This window comes from Myxocyprinus asiaticus, chromosome 3 (assembly GCF_019703515.2).
Source record: "Myxocyprinus asiaticus isolate MX2 ecotype Aquarium Trade chromosome 3, UBuf_Myxa_2, whole genome shotgun sequence".
NCBI classification, from domain to species: Eukaryota; Metazoa; Chordata; class Actinopteri; order Cypriniformes; family Catostomidae; genus Myxocyprinus; species Myxocyprinus asiaticus.
This window is the reverse complement of record NC_059346.1, coordinates 53916972-53938953: the sequence shown is the minus strand read 5'-3', so window position 1 is coordinate 53938953 and position 21982 is coordinate 53916972. Positions and strand designations below refer to the sequence as shown.

General features: G+C 40.2%; 2 protein-coding genes across 2 annotated transcripts in view; one reads left to right on the top strand and one right to left on the bottom strand.

Moving 5' to 3' along the window:
• The window catches only part of LOC127430760 (BDNF/NT-3 growth factors receptor-like), a 46096-nt gene that overhangs the window by 16338 nt on the left and 7776 nt on the right, over window positions 1–21982 (top strand). Inside the window, exons 8-17 of the mRNA XM_051680788.1 lie at window positions 9522–9836; window positions 10996–11013; window positions 11210–11227; window positions 11311–11339; window positions 12676–12775; window positions 14800–14988; window positions 16221–16351; window positions 17057–17229; window positions 18027–18264; window positions 19776–19934. Of these exons, the coding sequence (XP_051536748.1) occupies window positions 9522–9836; window positions 10996–11013; window positions 11210–11227; window positions 11311–11339; window positions 12676–12775; window positions 14800–14988; window positions 16221–16351; window positions 17057–17229; window positions 18027–18264; window positions 19776–19934 (1370 nt within the window). The remainder of the gene's footprint in view (window positions 1–9521; window positions 9837–10995; window positions 11014–11209; window positions 11228–11310; window positions 11340–12675; window positions 12776–14799; window positions 14989–16220; window positions 16352–17056; window positions 17230–18026; window positions 18265–19775; window positions 19935–21982) is intronic.
• The window catches only part of LOC127430774 (E3 ubiquitin-protein ligase KCMF1-like), a 52824-nt gene continuing 49290 nt past the window's right edge, over window positions 18449–21982 (bottom strand). The window contains exon 8 of the transcript XR_007895492.1: window positions 18449–19278. The gene's annotated coding sequence lies outside the window, so the exon portion shown is untranslated. The remainder of the gene's footprint in view (window positions 19279–21982) is intronic.

Sequence of the window (21982 nt, the reverse complement as noted above, 5' to 3'; positions counted from 1 at the left end):
CAAAACATTGATCTGTTTGTATGAGCAGACATGTCAACTTCTGGCTCAACCAATGGCATAAGTTTGGGGCAGTTATTTACCTTGAAAATGGCTAGTTTGTCCGAACTAAGAGTTTAAGATTGGTCCAGTTAGCCCCTGCTGATAGGTGGTGTAACAGATTTATGGGAGCAAAAAGCGGCATTGAAGAAAAATAGACATGTATTCTCACAAAATTATTTTTAAACAAGCAACATATAAATAACAAATATTTCGGTAACACTAAATAATAAGGTTTGATTCATTAACATTAGTTAATGCATTAGGTATCATAAACTAATAATGAACAGTATATTTTTTACAGCATTTATTAAAGGGATAGTTCACCCAAAAATTTAGATTCTTGCATCATTTACTCACTCTCATGCCATCCCAGATGTGTATGACTTTCTTTTTCTGCTGAACACAAACAAATATTTTTGGAAGAATATCTTAGCTATGTAGGTCCATACAATGCAAGTGAATGGTGATCAAAATTTTGAAGGTCCAGAAAGCACATAAAGGCAGCACAAAAGTAATCCATATGACTCCAGTGGTTAAATCCATGTCTTCTGAAGAGACAGGTGTGGGTGAGAAACAGATCAATATTTAAGCCAATATTTTTTACTGTAAATCTCCACTTTCACTTTCACATTTTTCTTCTTTTGTTTTTGGCTATTTGCATTCTTTGTGCATATCGCCACCTACTGGGCAGGGAGGAGAATTTATAATAAAAAAGGAATATTGATCTGTTTCTCAACCACACCTATCAAATCGCTTCTGAAGACATGGATTTAACCACTGGAGTCATATGGACTACATTTGTGCTGCCTTTATGTGCTTTTTGGAGCTTCAAAGTTTTGGTCACCATTCACTTATATTCTTCTTAAAATCTTCATTTGTGTTCTGCAGAAGAAAGAAAGTCATATACATCTGGGATGGCATGATGGTGAGTAAATGATGAGGGAATTTAAATTTTTGGGTGAACTATAACTTTAATCTTTGTTAATGCTAGTTAATAAAAATTCAGTTGTGCACTGTTAGTTCATGTAAGTTCATAGTGCAGTAGCTAATGTTTCCATATGTAACTTTTGATTTTAAAAATGCGTTTTTATATGTTGAAAGTAACATTAACCAATAGTAATAAATGCTGTAAAAGTATTGTTCATTGTTAGTTCATGTTAACAAATGTTGTTAACTAATGTTAACAAATACAACTCTGTTGTAACATGTTACCAATATTTCAGAAATATTTCAATACTTAAAAAGTGTGAAATCTGCATTGACATCACAACACATGCACTGGCTGGATAGCCACTAGGGTTGCCACCCATGGGTTTGCCATTTATTGGCTGTCTGTCCTGGAAAAATGTAATTCCATCTGACACAAAATGTCCTGGAATTTGAAAATGTTCCCGGCACTCACACATGTGAGCACTAGCTATTAAACACACTTGGAATCCTGACACCATTAAAGGAGATGAAACTTATCAAACTCTCTCCTTAATAGCTCTGTCATATGAAGCATTGGAAAGTCTAATTTATTTTAGTGAATCGGTTTGTTCTGACGGTTTATGTATGTTGAACCTCTGCTAAACCTAAAATTACACACTTCACCTTTGTTTTAATATATGCAGTGGCAAGAAACAGTATGTTAACCCTTTGGAATTAGCTGGTTTTCTGCATTAATAGGTCATAAAATGTGATCTCATTTTCATCAAAGTCACAAGTATAGACAAACACAATGTGCTTAAGCTAACAACACACTAACAATTATAATCTTTATGTCTTTATTGGACATTCATTGTACTGTTGAAAAAGTAAGTGAATCCTAGGATTTAATAACTGACCGATCCACCTCTGGCAGCAAAAACCTCAACCTCAAGCGGATTAGACCTGCACAACATTCTGAAGGAATTTTGGACCATTCTTTCTTACAGAACTGCTTCAGCTCAGCCATATTTTTAGGATGTCTGGTGGGAACGGCTCTCTTGAGGTCATTCCACAGCATTTCTATGGGGTTAAAGTCTGGGCTCTGACTGGGCCACTCCAAAAGGTGGATTTACTTTTTTTGAAGCCATTCTGTAGTGGATTTACTTAGATGTTTAGGGTCATTGTCCTGCTGCATCACCCAACTTCTACTGAGCTTCAGCTGGTGCACAGCCACCCTGACATTATCCTATAGGATATTTTGATAAACTTGGGAATTAATTTTTCCCACAATATTGGCAAGCGGTCCAGGCCCCGATGCAGCAAAGTAGCCCAATATCATGATGCTCCCTCCACTGTACTTCACTGTTGGGATGATGTTTTTATGTTGGTATGTCTGCATGTTCTTCCCAAACAGTTCAACCTTAGATACATCAGTCCACAAAACATTTCTCCAGCAGCATTGTGGAGTGTCAAGGTGGTCTTTGGCAAACTTCAGGCACGCAGCAATGTTTTTGTTGGAAAACAGTAGCTTCCTTTGTGGTGTCCTGCCATGGACACCATGGCTGTTTAATGTTTTCTGTATAGTAGACTCATGAACAGAGATGTTTACCAGTTCCAATGTTCCTAAAATCTTTAGCTGTCACACCTCATTGAACATTCTGCAGTCTTGGCTGGACCGCCACTTCTAGTGAGAGTAGCAACAGTACTAAATCGTCTTCATTTATAGAAAATCTTGATCGGAGGTCTTCTGAAATCTCTTTTTTTGTGAGGCATGGTTCACGTCAGCAGATGCTTCTTGTGAATAGCTAACTCAAGATGTCTGAGTGCTTTTTATAAGTCAAAGTAGCTCTAGCCCACACCTCCAATTTCATTTCATTAAGTGGATGCCAGGTTTGACAACTCCTTGTCATGGGATGGGGCCGTGGCATTATCGTCCCCTTTCTGTCTTGTGTTTCATGTATGTACTTTGTGTGGGCGCATGAGTCCAGTTGTTGGTTACCGCCGTGCACGAGTTACCGCCGTGTGCCCTCCGGTGATGTCACGGTCCTGTCACCTTGTCAGGTTGAGTTTTTGTCTGACGAGGACATCATCGTTCCCTGTTTGTTTTGGTCAAAGCGTGTTTACGTTTTGCCCTCGTGTGTTTCAGGTGCCGCTGGCACACCAAATCAGCGTTTCCATGGGAACCCTGATTGTTTCCATGGGAACGCTGATCATGACAACTTTCAGCTGCGAGTGGCACCTGCCACTTGTTTGTTTCCTGCTTATTTAAATCCCCTTGTGTGTCATATCCGATGCTGGATCATAAAATTTTAAAGTTAAATGTAGTTTAATGTTGAAGGTATTCTTGCCTATGCTGAATGTTTGACCTGTCAAGCGTTAACCTTGCTCTCTCTATTTAGTTGGTGCTGTCTCATGTGTCTGTTGGTTGCCTGTCTCTGCCCGCATGTCGGGAAGTGTGGTTACCTTCCAGTTCTCCATACGCCTGTCCTCGCCACCCACGAATCTCCAGTGGAGGATTCCTCGTCTCTGCCTGCGTATCGGGAAAACGCCAGCCCTCCTTCATCTGGGCTTTGTTCTGCACCACACCATGCTTCAATGGACACTTCCTATGGATCTGCTCCTGACTTCCACAATGCATACATCTGTCTACAAACACACTCCTCCCTTAGCCCACTGCGTGGCAACCATGCACCTAAGACTCTTCTCTTGTCACTGCAGCCGGTGCCGGTGTCGCCTTCCTTCACAAAACCTGTTCCTATAGACATATGCTGTTGTTAATAAATCCTTTAAACTGTTTCTTTTGCTTTTGGGTCTCTTTGTCTCACTCTCGTTCTGACAGAATAAACTAGCCACACATGGAACTAGTGGAGGACTCGACTCTTCACTCCGCCCTCTCACAGCAAGGAGCCCTGCTGGGGTGTCAACAAGACCAAATCTCCGCTTTGAACCGGGCATTGGAGATGATGGCATTGCAGCTCGCTGAACTCACTGTGGTGGTCAAACAACTCCGCCCATCTCCCGGCCCCTCTCAAGATACACACCCACCGGCTTCGATGGTTCCCCACACCCCTTGGCACCAAGAGGCGCACATCCTCCCTCCAGCTCCATTCTCAGTTGAGGTGGGATCCGTTAGTGCCTTTCTCTCACAATGTGCTCTGTTCTTCAGCCCTCTGCTTTTTCGTCGGAGAGAGTGAAGGTGGCTTACATCATCCTGTGCCTCACTGGAAGGGCTGCTGATTGGGGAACCGCCATTTGGGACAATGAACGCCTTTGTTGCACCTCGTTCTTGCCATTCGGCGCAGAGCTCTGCCGAGTGTTCAATCCGGCCGTGCTGCGGTGTGATGAACCAATCACCGCCCAGGAAAGGAGGAGGAGGAGCCAGACACCTGCTTCTCAGTCGCTGACAGCCTGCTGCTGCCAATGGCCATGAGGGCCATTCCCCTACTACTGATGACATCCACGGCCACAAAGGCCATTCCCCTGCTGCTGTCAGTGCCCACGGTCACTGAGGCCGTTTCCCTGCCACTGCCAATGTCCATGGCCACGAAAGCTGTTTTCCTGCTGCTGCCAACGTCCATGGCCATGAGGGCCATTTCCCTGCTGCTGACAATGCCCACGGTCACTGAGGCATTTTCCCTGCCACTGCCAATCTCCATGCCCATGAGGGTCATTTCCTTGCTGCGGCCAGTGCCCACGCCTGCCACGGTCAATGAGCCAGAGCCCACGCCTGCCATGGTCAACAAGTCAGCACCTATGCCTGCCACAGTCAACTAGCCAGCGTCCACGCCTGCCACGATCAACAAGCCAGTGCCTGAAGCCTCATCCGTCCCAGAGCCAGCACCTGAAGTCTCGGCCATCCCACTGCCAATGCCCACGACCACAGAGATCATTCCTCTGTCTCTGCCTGTGTTCACAGCCATGAAGGCTGTTCCCCTGCCAATGCCAGTGCCCACGACCACAGAGGTCCTTCCCCTGTCCTTGCCTGTGCACACAGCCACGAAGACAGTTATTCTGCCAGTGCCCACGACCACGGAGGTCGTTCACAATTCATGGCCTGTGCTCACAGCCACAAAGGCTGTTCCCCTGCCACTGCCAGTGCTCACAGCCAAGGAAGCTGTTCTCCAGTCACTGCCAGTGCTCACAGCCGAGGAAGCTGTTCTCCAGTCACTGCCTGTGCTCACAGCCACAGAGGCTGTTCCCTTGTCACTGCCTGTGTTCAAAGCCATGAAGGCTGTTCCCCTGCCACTGCCAGTGCCCACGACCACAGAGGTCATTCCCCAGTCACTGCCTGTGTTCACAGCAATGAAGTCTGTTCCCCTGCCACTGCCAGTGCCCACAACCACGGAGGTCGTTCCCCAGTCACTGCATGCGTTCACAGTGGAGAAAGATGTTCCCCAGTCACTGTCCATGCTCACAGCCAAGGAGGCTGTTCCCCTGTCACTGCCTGTGCTCACAGTCACAGAGGCTTTTCCTGTCACTGCCAGTGCTCTCAGCTGAGGAAACTGTTCCCAAGTTACTGCCTGTGCTCACAGCCATGGAAGCTGCTCCCCTGTCACTGCCTGTCCTCACAGCCACGGAGGCTGTTCCCCAGTCCATGTCGGTTCTCACAGCCCCTGTCCCCTGTCACTGCCATTTATCACAGTCACGGAAGCTGTTCCCCTGTCACTGCCAGTTCTCACAGCAATGAAAGCTGTTCCCCTGTCATAACCTGTGCTCATGGCCACGAAGGCCATTCCCCTGCCGCAATCAGCGTCCACGCCTGAGCTGTCCACGGCTCCTCCCCCTGAGCCACTCCCCCTTGAACCCTATCCAGGAGCTGCCGCCCAGTTCTCTGCCACCTTTCCAGTGGCCACCACCCAGTCCTGTGTCGTCTCCGCCCTGAGGCCTCCTCCCAGGCTGCCAGACCCTGCCTCAAGTTGAGTTTTTGTCTGATGAGGACTGTGGCATCACCATTCCCTGTTTGTTTTGGTCAAAGCGTGTTTACGTTTTGCCCTCTTGTGTTTCAGGTGCCACTAACATGTGGAATCAGCATTTCCATGGGAAGTTTGGGAACCCTGATTATTTCCATGGGAATGCTGATCATGACAACTTTCAGCTGCGAGCGGCACCTGCCTCTTGTTTGTTTCCTGCTTATTTAAATCCCCTCATGTGTCATATCCGATGCTGGATCATTCAATGTTTAAAGTTAAATGTAGTTTAATGTTGAATGTGTTCTTGCCTATGCTGAATGTTTGACCTATCAAGCATTAACCTTGCTCTCTCTGTTTATTTGGTGCTGTCTCGTGTGTCTGTTGGTTGCCTGTCTCTGCCCGCGTGTCGGGAAGTGTGGTTACCTTCCAGTTCACCATATGCCTGTCCATACCGCCCACGAATTGCCAGTGAAGGATTCCTCGTCTCTGCCTGCATGTCGGGAAAATGCCAGCCCTCCTTCACCTGGGCTTTGTTCTGCACCACACCACGCTTCATCGAACATTTCCTATGGATCTGCTCCTGACTTCAACAATGCATACACCTGTCTATGAACACACTTCTCCCTTAGCCCACTGCATGGCTACCATGTACCTAAGACTCTTCTCCTGCCACTGCAGCCAGTGACGGGGTCGCCTTCCTTCACCAGTCCTGTTCCTATAGACATTTACTGTTGTTAATAAATCATTTGAACTGTCCCTTCTGCTTTTGGGTCCCTTTGTCTCACTCTCGTTCTGACACTCTTGACTCTAATTAGCTTTTTTAAAGTCGTCTTTAGCCTAGGGATTCACTTACTTTTTCCACAGCACTGTTCATTTTAAATGGGACTGGTTAAATAAAGACAAGAAAGATTATAATTGTTTGTGTGTTGGTAGCATAAGCACATTGTGCTGTCTATACTTCAGAATCAGAATGAGCTTTATTGCCAAGCATGCTTACACACACAAGGAATTTGTCATGGTGACAGAAGCTTCCAGTGCAAAGAGAATAAAATAATATATATATATATATATATATATATATATATATATATATATACACAACGTATACATACAAACATTTGAAATATACATATAAACATATATACATAAACAGTGAAATAAGAATAAAAAATAAGATACAACAGATAAATATATAGAGAAAACTACAGTAGGGCAATAATGTTTTTCAAATATGTTATATACAGATATACAGTTATATGGTGATTAAATGTATTGTGCAGAAGAGGTAAGATATATCAAATAAATATAAATGGAATATAAATATGAATGAATAGTTGAATATGCACATGATTGTATTGCCACAATGGAGAGTATTGGGGCAGTTTTAACCGTTCAGAAGGTGAATGGCCTGAGGGAAGAAACTGTTCTTGCAACTGACTGTTCTGGCACTCAGAGATCTGTAGGGCAACAGTTCAAAAAGGTAGTGTGCTGGGTGAATGAGGTCCAAAGCGATTTTTTCAGCCTGTTTCCTCACTCTGGATGTGTACAGTTTTTGGAGGGTGAGAAGGTGAGTACCAATAATCCGTTCAGCAGTCCGGACTATCCTTTGAATTCTTCTGATGTCTGAATTGGTAGCTGAACCAAACCGGACAGTTATAGAAGTCAGAGGACAGACTCAATGACTGTTGTGTAGAAATGGATCAGCAGCACCTGTGGCAGGTTGAACTTCCTCTGCTGGTGAAGGTAGTAAAACCTCTGCTGGGCCTTTTTCACAATGGAGTCAATGTGGGACTCCCACTTCAGGTCCTGTGAGATGGAAGTGCCCAGGAACCTGAATGACTCCAATGCTGCCACGGTGCTGTTTAGAATGGTGAGCGGGGTTGTTGCTGGGGTGTTCCTCCTAAAGTCCACTATCATCTCCACTGTTTTGAGCCAGTGAGCCAGCCTTTCAACCAATCTCACTAACTGCTGCCTATTCCTGTCAGAAAGCTGCTGATCCACTGACAGATAGAGGGGATGCTGGGGATGCAGGGATGATGGTGTTGAAAGCCGAACTGAAGTCCGCAAATAGGATCCTTGCATAAGTCCCTGGTCTGTCTAGATGTTGCGGTATGTAATGCAGTCCCATATTGACTGCATCTTCCACTGACCTGTTTGCTGGATAGGCAAACTGCAAGGGATCCAGAAGGGGTCCAGTGATATACTTGAGGTGGGCCAACACCAGTCTCTCAAATGACTTCATGACCACAGACGTCAGGGTGACAGGTCTGTAGTCATCAAGTTCTGCAATCTTGGATTTCTTTGGGATAGGGATGATGGTGGAGCATTTGAACAGCTGGGAACTTCACAGTGCTCTAGTGATGTGTTGAAGATCTGTGTGAAGATGGGGGTCAGCTGGTTAGCACAGGCTTTTAGACAAGTGGGTGAAACACCGTATGGGCCCTGTGATTTCCTTGTCTTCTGTTTCTCGAAGACCCGTCACACATCCTCTTCAGAGATCTTAAGTGCAGGTTGAGTAGCAGGAGAGGGGAGGAGAGGGGTTGCAGGTAGTGTTGATGTTTGAGTGAAGTGAAGGTCAGAGCGTGTGTGGGGTGTGAGACTGGGCTTTTCAAATCAGTAAAACACATTCAGGTCATCAGCCAGTTGTTGATTCCCTACAGTGTTGGGGGGTTGTGTCTTGTAGTTGGTAATGTCTTACAGGCCACTCCACACTGATACAGGGTCGTTTGCTGAAATCTTGTTTTCTAGCTTTTCAGTGTAGCTTCTTTTAGCCACTCTAATCTCCTTTGTCAGTGTGTTTTTGGCCTGATTATACAAGATTTTATCCCCACTTCTGTAAGCATCCTCTTTGGCCTGACGAAGCTGTCTGAGTTTTGTTGTAAACCATGGTTTGTCATTGCTGTATGTTAAATAAGTCCTAGTAGGAATGCACGTGTCCTCACAGAAACTGATATATGATGTCACAGTATCTGTGAGCTCGTCCAGGTTGGTGGCTGCAGCTTCAAAAACACTCCAATCAGTGCAGTCAAAACAGACTTGTAGTTCCAGCTCTGCTTCATTGGTCCATCTCTTTCCACTCTTACCTACAGGTTTAGCTGATTTTAGTTTCTGCCTGTAGGTTGGAAGAAGATGAACCAGACAGTGATCAGAGAGTACCAAAGCTGCTCTAGGGACAGAGCGATGTTGTGACTTTAATGAAGATGAGATCACATTTTATGAGAAATTAATGCAGAAACCAGCTAATTCCAAAGGGTTATATACATTTTAACTTCTATGTCTTAACATAACATAACTTATCATCTTCATGTAACTTAACTGTATAGTTATGTATTATATAATCAATGCCAAATCAGGTAACCAGCCATAAGTTAGAATTTTCTCCTTTTTGTGTTTGGTTATTTGTATGTTTCTTTACGTTGGTTTTTTAATACTACAGTAAGCCTCTTCATTTCTTATCACTCTCTTGTATTCGTCACCCTAGTACCCCTCTATACTGCCCCTCCACTCTGTGTGCTGTCAGATTCTGTCCTTTCATCAAGCTACAGCAAAGTTTTCCACATTCCTCTTGTTTACTCCTGTGGTGCATCCTGTGATCACACATCCTCTCCTCCTCCTCTCTTTCCTTCTTTCTCCTTCCTTTTCCCCTTCTTCTTCCTGAGTCAGTTCCCCCTACTATCGTGCAGCTGGAGGAGCCCGAAAGGCATCAGGACTGGTGCATCCCATTCACTGTGACAGGCAATCCGAAGCCTCAGCTGCGCTGGTACCACGAGGGCAAGCTGTTGGAGGAGCAGCAGTACATCAGGACCGAGATCCATGAAATCACGTATACGGAGTACCATGGCTGTCTGCAACTGGTCATTCCGACACACATCCATAATGGCATTTACAAGCTGGTGGCCAGCAATGAGTTTGGAGAGGACAGCGGGAACATCACAGCACACTTCATGCACATGCCCGATTTTGACCACTCAGGGACAGGTGGATCTGTTTTTTTTGTTGTTTTTTTTAATGATTTAAAGTTCAATCATGAAACTCTACATGGTGCAAGCTGATTGGTCCTTTGACGTATAATCTCCTAGCCAATCAACTTGCGTACTCCCTCTTTGTCTAGCATTTAAGTTTCCCCAGTCATTTGCACGCTACAAGAGTTTTCTCACTGAAACCTTCCTCCTTCTCAGCAGCACATGTCTAGATCTGCTTCACAGGGATTTTATTTATGGCTAATTGAGCTTGAAATAGCATGTCTGTGTATGTTGTAAGTCTTCGTACTTGTTCTGCAGCAGCAGCAGGAGTGTAAGCTGATCTAGTCTGCCAAGACCAAGCCTATTAACTTGTTATATCTATTACAATACTTTAATAGAGAGTTGTCATGGCTGAACTATACTACATAATGTATTGTGTTATATTTGATTATTTTACAAGTTGCACTTTCCACGATTAGGGTACAAATTGGTATTCCATTATGTTTCTTAAAGCAACAATGGCAAAAATCCCATGTTCTTTGAAAATTATTAGACTATTAGATATTTTATTAGACATTTTAGATAAACTGTTATCTAGCATAGTCACCTTGAAATGGGGATTTTGGCCTGTCCCATCTTAACCGGTCTTAACCTTCTCAACTTTATGGAACAATTAAAATCATACCAAGGTATTTTGAGATAATCTGTTGAATTGATATTCACTGTATAAATATTTAATATTTAATATCTTATTGAAATGACCAAAAACATAAAACTTTGCTGTGTGTTCTAAAATTTTGCACACAACCATTACTGCATGAGTGATAGCTTAATTTAGGCTAAATATGTAACCCTATTACCTATTCTGGTGTAATTTAACATTTTAATTTTATTTATTGAATTTTTGTTTAATGTTTATTGCTAGAAAATGACAAAAGCACACAAATCAGGGACTGAAACTGTATCCAGACTGCAAACGGTTGCAAATCTCATATAAATATATGTAAAACAAAACAGCTCATATAACATTGTTAAAATTCAAGCCCTTTTTTGTACCCTTTTTATTGAAAGTGCCAAATAATATGTACTAAAATGGCATTTTAGAATAGCAAAATAACATATGTACTAAAATCATAAAAGCAGTGTTAAACTCTGTGATATTTTTATTTCCACAGTGGAAATAGACTATTACGGTAAGTTATCCTGCACTGACACAGCATTTTTGTGAATTATAATGAGTGATTTTTAATTTAACAAAGTTAGCTTCTCACCCTAATGGGCAAATTCTAAAATATTGTGATGAGTTTATAGAATGTTATTTACTAACAGATTATTAATTTCACACTCTCTATCCATTTTACTTTTGCGGAATATGGTATTTTCACACAGACCCAACGTTTAGTCCGGGTAAGTGTGTTTCTCTTTTTATCTCTCACTGCTTTGCCTGCAATTGTATACTTAGGGATATTCGTTTTTCTGCCTTTTTTAAGAAACCCCACCATTGGAGGACACAGTTGCGGTAAGTTTCCCAGTTGCCCATTACCATTGAAAATGTTGTCTGGTCCCTCTGTTTGTAAAAAAACTAAAAACTAAACTAAACTGAGAAACAAGGCAAATTAATATACTTGGATCCACTTTATATTAGGTGTCTTTAATGAATGAATGTTACATTTATATAGCACTTTTCTGACACTACACTCAAAGCGCTTCACACAGTGAACAGGGGACTCTCCTCAACAACCACCAGTGTGCAGCATCCACCTGGATGATGCAACAGCAGACATAGTGCACCAGTACACTCACCACACACCAGCTACTGGTGGAGAGGAGAGAGTAGAGTGATACAGCCAATTAATGGATGGGGATTATTAGGAGGCCATGATTGAGAAGGGCCAATGGGGGAATTTGGCCAGGACACCAGGGTTACACCCCTGCTCTTTACAAGAAGTGCTCTAGGATTTTTAACAACCACAGAGAGTCAGGACCTCAGTTTAACATCTCATCCAAAGGATGGTGCCTTTTTACAGTATAGTGTCCCCATCACTATACTGGGGCATTTGGACCCACAGAGACTGCAGGGTGAGCACCCCTTGCTGGCCTCCCTAATACCCCTTCCAGCAGCAAACCATAGTTTTCCCCAGGAGGTCTCCCATCCAGGGACTGACCAAGCTCAACCCTACTTAGCTTCAGTGGGCAACCAGTCTTGAGCTACAGGTTGATATGGCTGCTTTAACGACTATGTACTTAAACATTTGATACAATGCACTTATTATGTACATATGTCTTGTTGCATTGTACTTACATTTGAAGTACCTGCATTTCATTACATCTGTTAACATCCTGTAATCCTAAACCTAACCCTTCCACAACCCTAACCCTAATCTAAACCCTAACCCTTCCCCTAAACCTCAACCTCAGAAGCAGCAAATGTGAATCTTTTGAGAATTTTGGGAAACAAAATGTAGTACACAATAAGTACATTGTATTGTATGTATTTTAATGTTGTTACTTAGTAGGTAAAGACACCTAATATAAAGTGTGACCATATACTTTTTAAAATTAATTTTGCCACATATGCTGTTGATAGAGCTTAACTTTACTTTTATCTTGTATTTTAAATATTCCTTTCACTGTGATTTATTTTGAGAGTGCATTTGTGACAATATACAGTTGTAAAAACAAGACATTTCATTAAATATGTGGCTAACTTTTATACAATGTGCAAATAATGGCATGTTACACTAACTTTGCTAAACCAATTAAAAACCCACCCCAAATGAGTGAATTGCTTGCTTTAGTGTTTTCTTGTTTAAAGTACATTAACTAACTGATTATTAATGTGCTTTCTATTCTAGGTGTATATAGTGGTTGGGATAGCTGGGGTTGCTTTAACTGGATGCATTCTTATGTTAGTTTTCCTCAAGTATGGCAGAAGCTCCAAATTTGGCATGAAGGGTAAGTCCATCATGTCATGTCACTGCTCCTGATGTGTCAACAGGAAATAAAAAATTATTTCTTAAAGGGATAGTTCACCCAAAAATGAAAATTCTCTCATCATTTATTCACCCACATGCCATCCCAGATGTGTGACTTTCTTCTGTTGAACACAAACAAAGATTTTTAGCAGAATATTTCAGCTCTGTAGGTCCATACAATGCATGTTAATGGTCACCAAACCTTTGAAGTTCCAAAAATCACATAAAGGCAGCATAAAAGTAAACCAAATGTCAATGTTAAAGTCCTTCTTTCACATTTTGAAAGTGAAAGTGGAGATTCATGGTTAAAAAAAAAATAAAGGACTTAAACACTGGTCTGTTTCTCACCCACACCTATCATATCACTTTAGAAGACATGCCATTATGTGATTTTTGGTGCTTCAAGGTTCTGGTCACCATTCACTTGTATTGTATGGACCAACGGAGCTGAAGTATTCTTCTAAAAATCTTTGTTTGCGTTCAGGAGAAGAAAGTAAGTCATACACATCTGGGATGGCATGAGGGTGAGTAAATGATGAGAGAATTTTCATTTTTGGGTGAACTATTCCTTTAATTTGATTCATAAGTGCATGTTTTTTTTTTTCTATCCTTCTGACTTCACCAAAGCCATGCAAGCTATTGGATAATGTTAACCAATAGCCAGATAGATATTTAGGCATTGTTTTAGAAAACCCACATTCAGGTCTGTCTCCATTCTGGGATTAAACACCCCCTTTTCACAATCCAATCAAATCCTTATAGGTCAAATTAAGTCCTGCTCGTTGAATATTCTTTTTATTTCACTTTGAAATACATCAAGTAAAGAATGCTGTTTTATGTTGACTTAAAGAAATTTAAAAACAGCTTTTATCTGTGATTTCATGAGAAGCCATCCCAAACAATCACATTTTGTTCTTCTCAAGAGCAAATCACTGAATTTGAGTGATTCTCATACTTCATTATGAATATCATATAAAAATATGAAATAATATGAATTTGAATTTATTATTAAACTACTTCAGAATAAATGATTAACTATTCTAAATAATAATATTCTAATAAATTATTTTTCTAAAAGACAGATGAGGCAGTAATGTATTATCATGATTTCAGCAAAATGTGAGAAATATTCCTCCCTCCCCCCCAACTTACACCAGGGTTCTCAATCAGTGGGTCACAACCAAAAATTAGGTTGAAGGTCTGTTCTAAAATTATTGTGGACCGCAGGGATGAAAAAATGCTAAATGCAAATAATACAATTTAACTTACCATATAAAGTGCCTAGTTAGAACTGCTAAATAATAATAGGCTTATCAACTTCTACAAGGGAGCAGAAAATGCTTCCCATATTTTTTTGTTGTTGACGTCAAAGGGTGTGCGTCCAATCAAACTTTAAGGTATTTTTATGCAAATGTATCTGACATTTGGCAGAAGCTAATCAAATAAGCCAAATGCCAACATGGACAGGTTACATGACATGCCCTCTCCCTCAAAAACCATAAACAAAGCTGTGCAAGGTAAAATAAAACACAACCCAGACTACATAAAAATGGTCTAAAACAAGGATAAACAGGGTTTATGGAGAGTATGAAACCAGTGAAATTCAAGAGACATTTAGAAACCAAGCACCGAACAAAACAAGCCTGTTGAGTTTTTAAAAGGTTTGTCATGGTGAATTGAATATTGAATGACTACAGTATTAAAACATCAATAAATATATACTGTAAATACATTTTAAAATTCAATTTTAAGGACATTTTTGCTTTTGTTCAATAAACAATTGTGGCTCAATGTTGGGTCACCCACCAGTTATTATCCAATGTAAAATCTGGTCTTGAAGCAAAACCAATGACGTTCACTAAAACCTTTGATGTTCATTCTTAGGACCAGTGCATAGCCATTTTCACTCTTTTTAAATGTCATAAATGCACTTTTTCAAGATTAAATGTATACTTTATATTTGTATTAATTATTGTATTGCCTGGAATTTTTGGACTCCACCAGGCTCTTCATCTGTCATTAGTAATGACGACGACTCAGCCAGTCCCCTCCACCATGTTTCCAACGGCAACAACACACCATCATCCTCAGAGATCGGCCCGGATGCCGTTATTATTGGAATGACAAAGATCCCAGTCATCGAGAACCCGCAGTACTTCCGCAACCCTGGCAGCATGCTCAAATCGGACACTTGTGAGTTATCATGGCATGCTGGGCCACCAGCGACCCAACTCCATCATCTGGAATAGATTCCAGCCCTAGGTTGCCACTGGTCAGTTGTCATAGTAACCTCCCATTCTGTCACCACGGCAATAATGGCAGGGTTGGCTGACGTAACTTAATCATTATTAAATAAAAAGTTCACCCAAAAATGAAAATTCTCTCACCATTTACTCACCCTCATGCCATCCCAGATGTGAGTTTTTTCTCTGTTGAAAACAAACAAATATTTTATAAGAATATCTCAGCCCTGTAGGTCCAATGCAAGTGAATGGTGATCAGAACTTTGAAGCAAAGAAAAGCACATAATGGCAGCATAAAAGTAATCCAAAATACTCCAGTGGTTAAATCCATACCTTCAGAAGCGATATGATAGCTGTGGGTGAGAAACAGATCAATATTTAAGTCCTGTTTTACTATAAATTCTCCTCCCTGTCCAATAGGTGGTGATATGCACAAAGAATGTAAATCACCAAAAAAAAAGAAAGAAGAATGTAAAGGGTGAAAGTGAAAATGGAGATTTATAGTAAAAAAAGGACTTAAATATTCTTCTGTTTCTCACCCAAACTTATCGCTTCAGAAGACGGGTTTAACCACTGGAGTCGTTTGGATTACTTTTATGCTGCCTTTATGTGATTTTTGGATCTTCAAAGTTCTGGTCACCATTTACTTGCATTGTATGGACCTACAGAGCTGAAATATTCTTCTAAAAGTCTTTGTTTGTGTTCAGCAGAAGAAAGAAATGCATACACATCTGGGATGGCATGAGGGTGAGTAAATGATGAGAGAATCTTCATTTTTGGGTGAACTATTCCTTTAAACTATAATTTTCTTTATCAGTATTATTGTCTTGTTTTACAGTAAAAAATATTTAAAAATTCTTAAAACAAGATTGCTTATTTGAGAAGCAAAATTACATAAGATTTGGAAAGAGTTGTTTCAGAAAATATATCTTATATATTCTTAGTTGCTCTTGTTTAAGTATACATCTAACAAAATTTGGCAAGTTTTATGCTTAAAAAAGAAACATTTGCCAAAGTGGGTGAGAAAAAGAAACTTAATTTAAGATACATTGACAACAAGTGGCAACCACCCACAACACCCTATAGCATAGTGGCAGTGAGTTTTGCACGGGCATGCATCACTTATATTTTCTTCTCTTAATGTAAAAATCTAGTTTTTATTTTGTGTTCCTTGTTCTGCAGTCGTCCAGCACATAAAGCGTCACAACATTCTGCTAAAAAGAGAGCTTGGAGAGGGTGCTTTTGGAAAAGTGTTCTTGGCTGAATGCTACAACTTGACACCCGACCAAGAGAAAATTTTGGTGGCTGTTAAGGTATGCCATTTATGCGACAAAACATTGTTAAATAAAATGTAACCAACATTTATGAAGGATATATTCAGAGAAATGTCTTGATCATTGCTAGTGCTATGCTAATGTTATGCTTTGCTTATGTTAAAGGTATGGATGTAACAATGTTGAAATAAAATCAAAATTAAAGGAATATTCCGGGTTCAATACAAGTTAAGCTCAATTAACAACATCTGTGGCAAATGTTGATTACCACAAAAAATTATTTAGACTCATCCCTCCTTTTCTTTAAAAAAAGCAAAAATCAAGGTTACAGTGAGGCACTGACAATGGAAGTGAATGGGGCCAATCTTTGGAGGGTTTAAAGACAGAAATGTGAAGCTTATAATTTTATAAAAGCACTTAAATTAATTCTTCTGTTAAAACATAATTCTTCTGTTTTATTTGAGCTGTAATGTTGTTTAAATCATAATTTTTATAGTCGTTTTATGGTTTGTTGACATTCCCACTCACTTCCATTGTAAGCGCCGCACTGTAATCTTGATTTATGATTTTTTTTAATGAAAAGAATGGGCAATATTCAATATTATGCCTCAGATGCTATTGATTGAGCTTAACTTTTAGTGAACCTGGAATATTCCTTTAAGTTGTTGAGTTAGAGTGGCTACATGGATGAAGTTTAAGTTAAGCGTTAAGCGTCAATAAATGCATGACTTTCTTATCTCACAGACGCTGAAAGAAGCCAGTGAAAGTGGGCGGGCAGATTTCCACCGTGAGGCGGAGCTTCTCACCAACCTGCAACATGAGCACATTGTCAAGTTTTATGGCGTGTGTGTAGAAAGTGACCCCCTCATCATGGTGTTTGAATACATGAAACATGGAGACCTCAATAAGTTTCTCAGGTTTGCAAGAAAGTGCTTATCACACCCACACTTTGAATCGGTTTGAAATTTTTCTTTTTTTAGTCAAAGGAATATTCTGGGTTTAATACAAGTTCATTTCTAACGACAGCATCTGTGACATGCTGGTGATAACCACAGAAATAACTTGTCCCTCAGCATGTTTACAGAAGTAGAAATGTGAAGTTTATATTTTTGTTAAAGCTTTTCCATTTAAAGTTGTTCAAATTGTCATATTTAACTTAGGACTACTTTTCTAAGTGAACAAACTTCTGGTTAAGTGTTTCAGACATTATTCTTATATCCTTGTGCATATTGTACAAAAGTTACCAGGTCTGCTGAGTTTACATCATGACATGAGTTGAAAGATTTGATATAACTTTGCACAGACATGGTTAGTAAGTAATTCTATCACCCTAGTCTCATGCTGATGATATTTATATAAAGTCTTGTGGCTATACTTAAAACAGCAAGATAAATGTGTCAATATTAATTCTGGTGATCAAATGTTGCCCCATAGATTACTATAAGTGCATTAATGTAAATGCATTTTGTTGAGTTGGAGCAGATAATGAAGGAAAAGTAACCAATAAGTGCACAGCATACTTCATGGGAACTCCTTCAATACTATGAAAGTTTTAATAGCATCTTAGGTGGCACCTCGAGAGAATGACCTGTGTGCAGAGCTGTGGCATGAAGGCATTTTGAGTTATGGCTACTTTGAAGAAGTGAGAATATATGACAATTTTGATTTGTTTAAAATGCATGGCCACTGCATATTCTACATTTGCTATTCTCAGGGCTCATGGTCCAGATGCGGTTCTGATGGTGGACGGGCAGCAGAATTTGATGGAGTTAACTCAGCCGCAGATGCTGCACATTGCTCAGCAGATAGCAGCAGGAATGGTGTATCTGGCTTCACAGCATTTTGTGCACAGAGACCTGGCCACACGCAACTGCCTAGTGGGAGAGAACCTGCTCGTCAAGATAGGAGACTTTGGCATGTCCAGAGATGTCTACAGCACTGACTACTATAGGGTAAGTGCGGGTAATAAATTTACATGTGGACCAAATTTCTTAATGAAGAGAATTAACAAAGCCCAAAAGTGTTTTTGCAACAAAATAAGCAAAATATCTGATTATAAACGCTAAAATAAATGAGATTGCAAATAACTGGGCAAGACCCAAAATGGCATATGTAGAGTCTCTCATCCAATCAACATCGATCTTTACTTCCCTGAAATTTAATAGTACTAGTATCTGCCACAGAAAGCTTCAATAGTGCTGTAGGGCAAGAACTGTGCGTCTACTGTCTTCTATGGACATACTGATGTAGAAAAAGGCGGACTGTGTGACTTGAATGAAAAGTGCAATAAATGTAATAATAAATGTGATAAAATGAATTTTCAAAATCAACATTCGAGGTATGAGTTTGTGTAATATATGTTGTAGAACATAATGTGAAAAGTCTTTTTAAGCAACATACCTTATTTTATTCATAAGTCCAAAGCTGGCATTATAAAAACCCATAGGATATTCCAGAGGGAACCCATGGTGAATTAGCCTTCAGGCTTGGCCTACGAATTGACATCAAGGATGAACAGCTCTATTGAGAAGACTGGGAATGATAATGGTAATGATAATGGCTAACTTTCTTCAGGTATTATAGACCTCCTTGGCAATTACAAACAAAATCGAGTTTGTGTTCACGTACTTGTGTGTTTTGGGCCCCAAATAGGCTGGACAGACAATATTGCAAACACTGATTTACCTAACATTTCCCTCATGTACACTTAACAGTGTAGTACGAGGTAGTACGGGTAATTATGAATGATTATTTAAATTCATGCATCTGAACAGCTGATTAAATATTGTGGGCCCACAAAAACCAACAGTTTCCCACAGTGATTTCCTCCAGAAAAAGCCCAAAAGCACCATCTGACACTGAAGGGCTCTCCTCTGTCTGCTTCCTGCCAACACAGTGAGAAACACTGCTTAGTCACCAGCCCTGTGTGTGCCTGTGTATGTTTGATGGACTGTCAGCTCCCTCTGCTGTAATACAATAGAAAAACACAGAGAAACATTTCATTTCATTGCATTATCATTAGCGATCCAGCAGTGCAAAAATCATGATAATGATTTCACAGGTACTACAAGTTTTGCGATTAACTAAATATTGTGATTTTGCCTTAGTCAGGTACTTGGAGGACTTCCATAAGACACTGGCTGCAAATTTCACATAAAGCAAATAAGTTACGCTGTGAAACCCCACATGCAAATTTTTGCAAACTTCCAATATCACAATTCATTGATAAACTTCAAAACAGAGCATTTGACTACAAGTTCTAAAAAGGCTTGGAAGCGAAAGTGTAATTATTTTCTGCACCACTAGTGTCACTAAACGCAATTGCAAAAAAAAAAAAAAAAAAAATTATGGCTATGATAGACCACCAGCACCACAACAGCATTATTAAACCATGATCAGCATTTAAATTCAGGCTGGTGTGAGATCACTGAATCACAGTGTAAATGTGTATTTGTAACAACAGGTGGGTGGTCACACCATGCTGCCCATTCGCTGGATGCCTCCAGAGAGCATCATGTACAGGAGATTTACCACAGAAAGTGATGTATGGAGTCTGGGTGTGGTCCTATGGGAAATATTTACTTATGGCAAGCAACCCTGGTACCAACTCTCAAATAATGAGGTAAGAGTCATCAGATTTTAAACAATTATATCTAACCTACTTATGCTTGGAGAAAACTCCTTGGCTGTCTCAGTGTTCATTCTTATGTGTTTTTACATTCTTGTGGACTCATTCAACATCATCATCCACTGCCGAAGTTCAATCACAATAGTCAAGAACGCAAGTACCAAGAATGAATTAAATTACCCGGTTGTTTTTGTAATAGTCATAGCGGCACTAAGGTGGCAGAACGAAGGACATCTAGCATTGAGAAACACCCCTTATTTCATATACAGTGGCAAGAAAAAGTATGTGAACCCTTTGGACTTACCTGCATTTATGTATAAAATCTGGTTTGATCATCTAAGTTACAGTAATCTTTTTTTTAACTTATAACACACAAATGATTGTTTTTGTACATACTGAATACATTATTCAAATATTCACAGTGTAGGTTTAAAAAGTATGTGAACCCCTAGGTTAATGACGTCAACAAAACTAATTAAGAGTCAGGAGTTGGCAAACCTGGAATCCAATTAATGAAACGAGATTGGAGGTGTGGGTTAGAGCTACTTTGACTTATAAAAAGCCAGCTGGGCCTGTTCATAAGGCACCTTTTCTAAGTGGAGTGCCAGTTTTACAGACTATGACCAGGTTAGGAATGGCATTACCATACTATACTATTTCTGCCATTATAAATATGGCAGAAGTAGTAAGTGTAGTGTGGGTCATTTGCTATTCCAAACACAGCCTATGTTTGGAATGGATTACTAGCATACTGCAAACTTCCCAGTATACACTGAATACTGCCTACTATCTTTTAAAAATACAACACATTATGCAACAATAAACGTTTCAAACAGTGGAATATTATGTTGTTACATAACCTCATATTGTTGCTTGTTAAGTTCAGCATGTGGCATCCAATTATAATATTGGAAAAAAAAATTATTTTGCTTTTTCAATAACATTTTGTGTAAAAAATATGTACATTTTTTGAAGTCTGATTAAATGAGTCAAGATGTTAAAAATCACGCTTGGTTCATTCGTCACACTAGAAATAGAAGGTTGAGCCGATTGCATTGTGGGAAACAGTATCCCATGCAGTGTTCTTTTTTTTTTTTTTTTTTTTTATAGCACATTTTGGCAAATGTAGTAGGTCATGTGGGTATTCCATACAGACGGTATACATATGCTGCAGAAGTTGTAAAAGTAGTATCCTAGCATGCCGTTCACTGATTCTTGAGACATGGGACAAAGCAGGCCACATTTTATTAATCTGTTAGGGGATGTTCAGATATTCACTTGTTTGTGCGACGGGTTGGCATACTCTGTCATGGTTCACGACAGAACATCTGTGCACAATCTGACACAAAGTGTGTCCTTGATGACCTCATAATAGCTAAAAAATGATTGCGATTTTGTCTTATTTTTTGTTGTTGTTTTCATACATATCTGACGGTGTTGACAAAACATAAGGACACATGTTAAACCTTATAAAAGTGCATCATTTTGGTACAGAACATTGTGTTAAAGGGGTCATGACATGAAGAATAAAATTTTTCTTGATCTTGAGACATATAAGAGGTGATTCTACTATAAAAACATACTGTACGTTTCAGAACTCAAAACTTACCCCCCACTGCAAAAAGAGCATTTGTAGAAACCAAGCTGCCAAAACAACTCTACTCTCTCAACATTATGATGTCATTCTGTGGTAGACATTTGCATCTGACCGCCTCCACAACACATCAAAGCCTACCTTACCTTTACTCACTTCCATAGCCCCACCCAGTAGTGGTGAACAGTGAGATGGCAAGTAGAGAGAGCAGGTCAGTCAAGAGCAGAGAACCAATCATAACAGTGGGCGTTTACAGTCAAGTCTTAAATGAGAATCAGCACCAAAATGAGCGTTTCTGACAGAGAGTCAGAATGAGGGTGGAAAATGATGCTGTTTTAGAAATATATTACTTTTTTGTTTGTGCAAAAAACTTTAACATTTTAAGTGAACCTCAAGGAACATTAAAATAATAAAAAAAAAGGCATGTCATGACCCCTTTAAGAACATT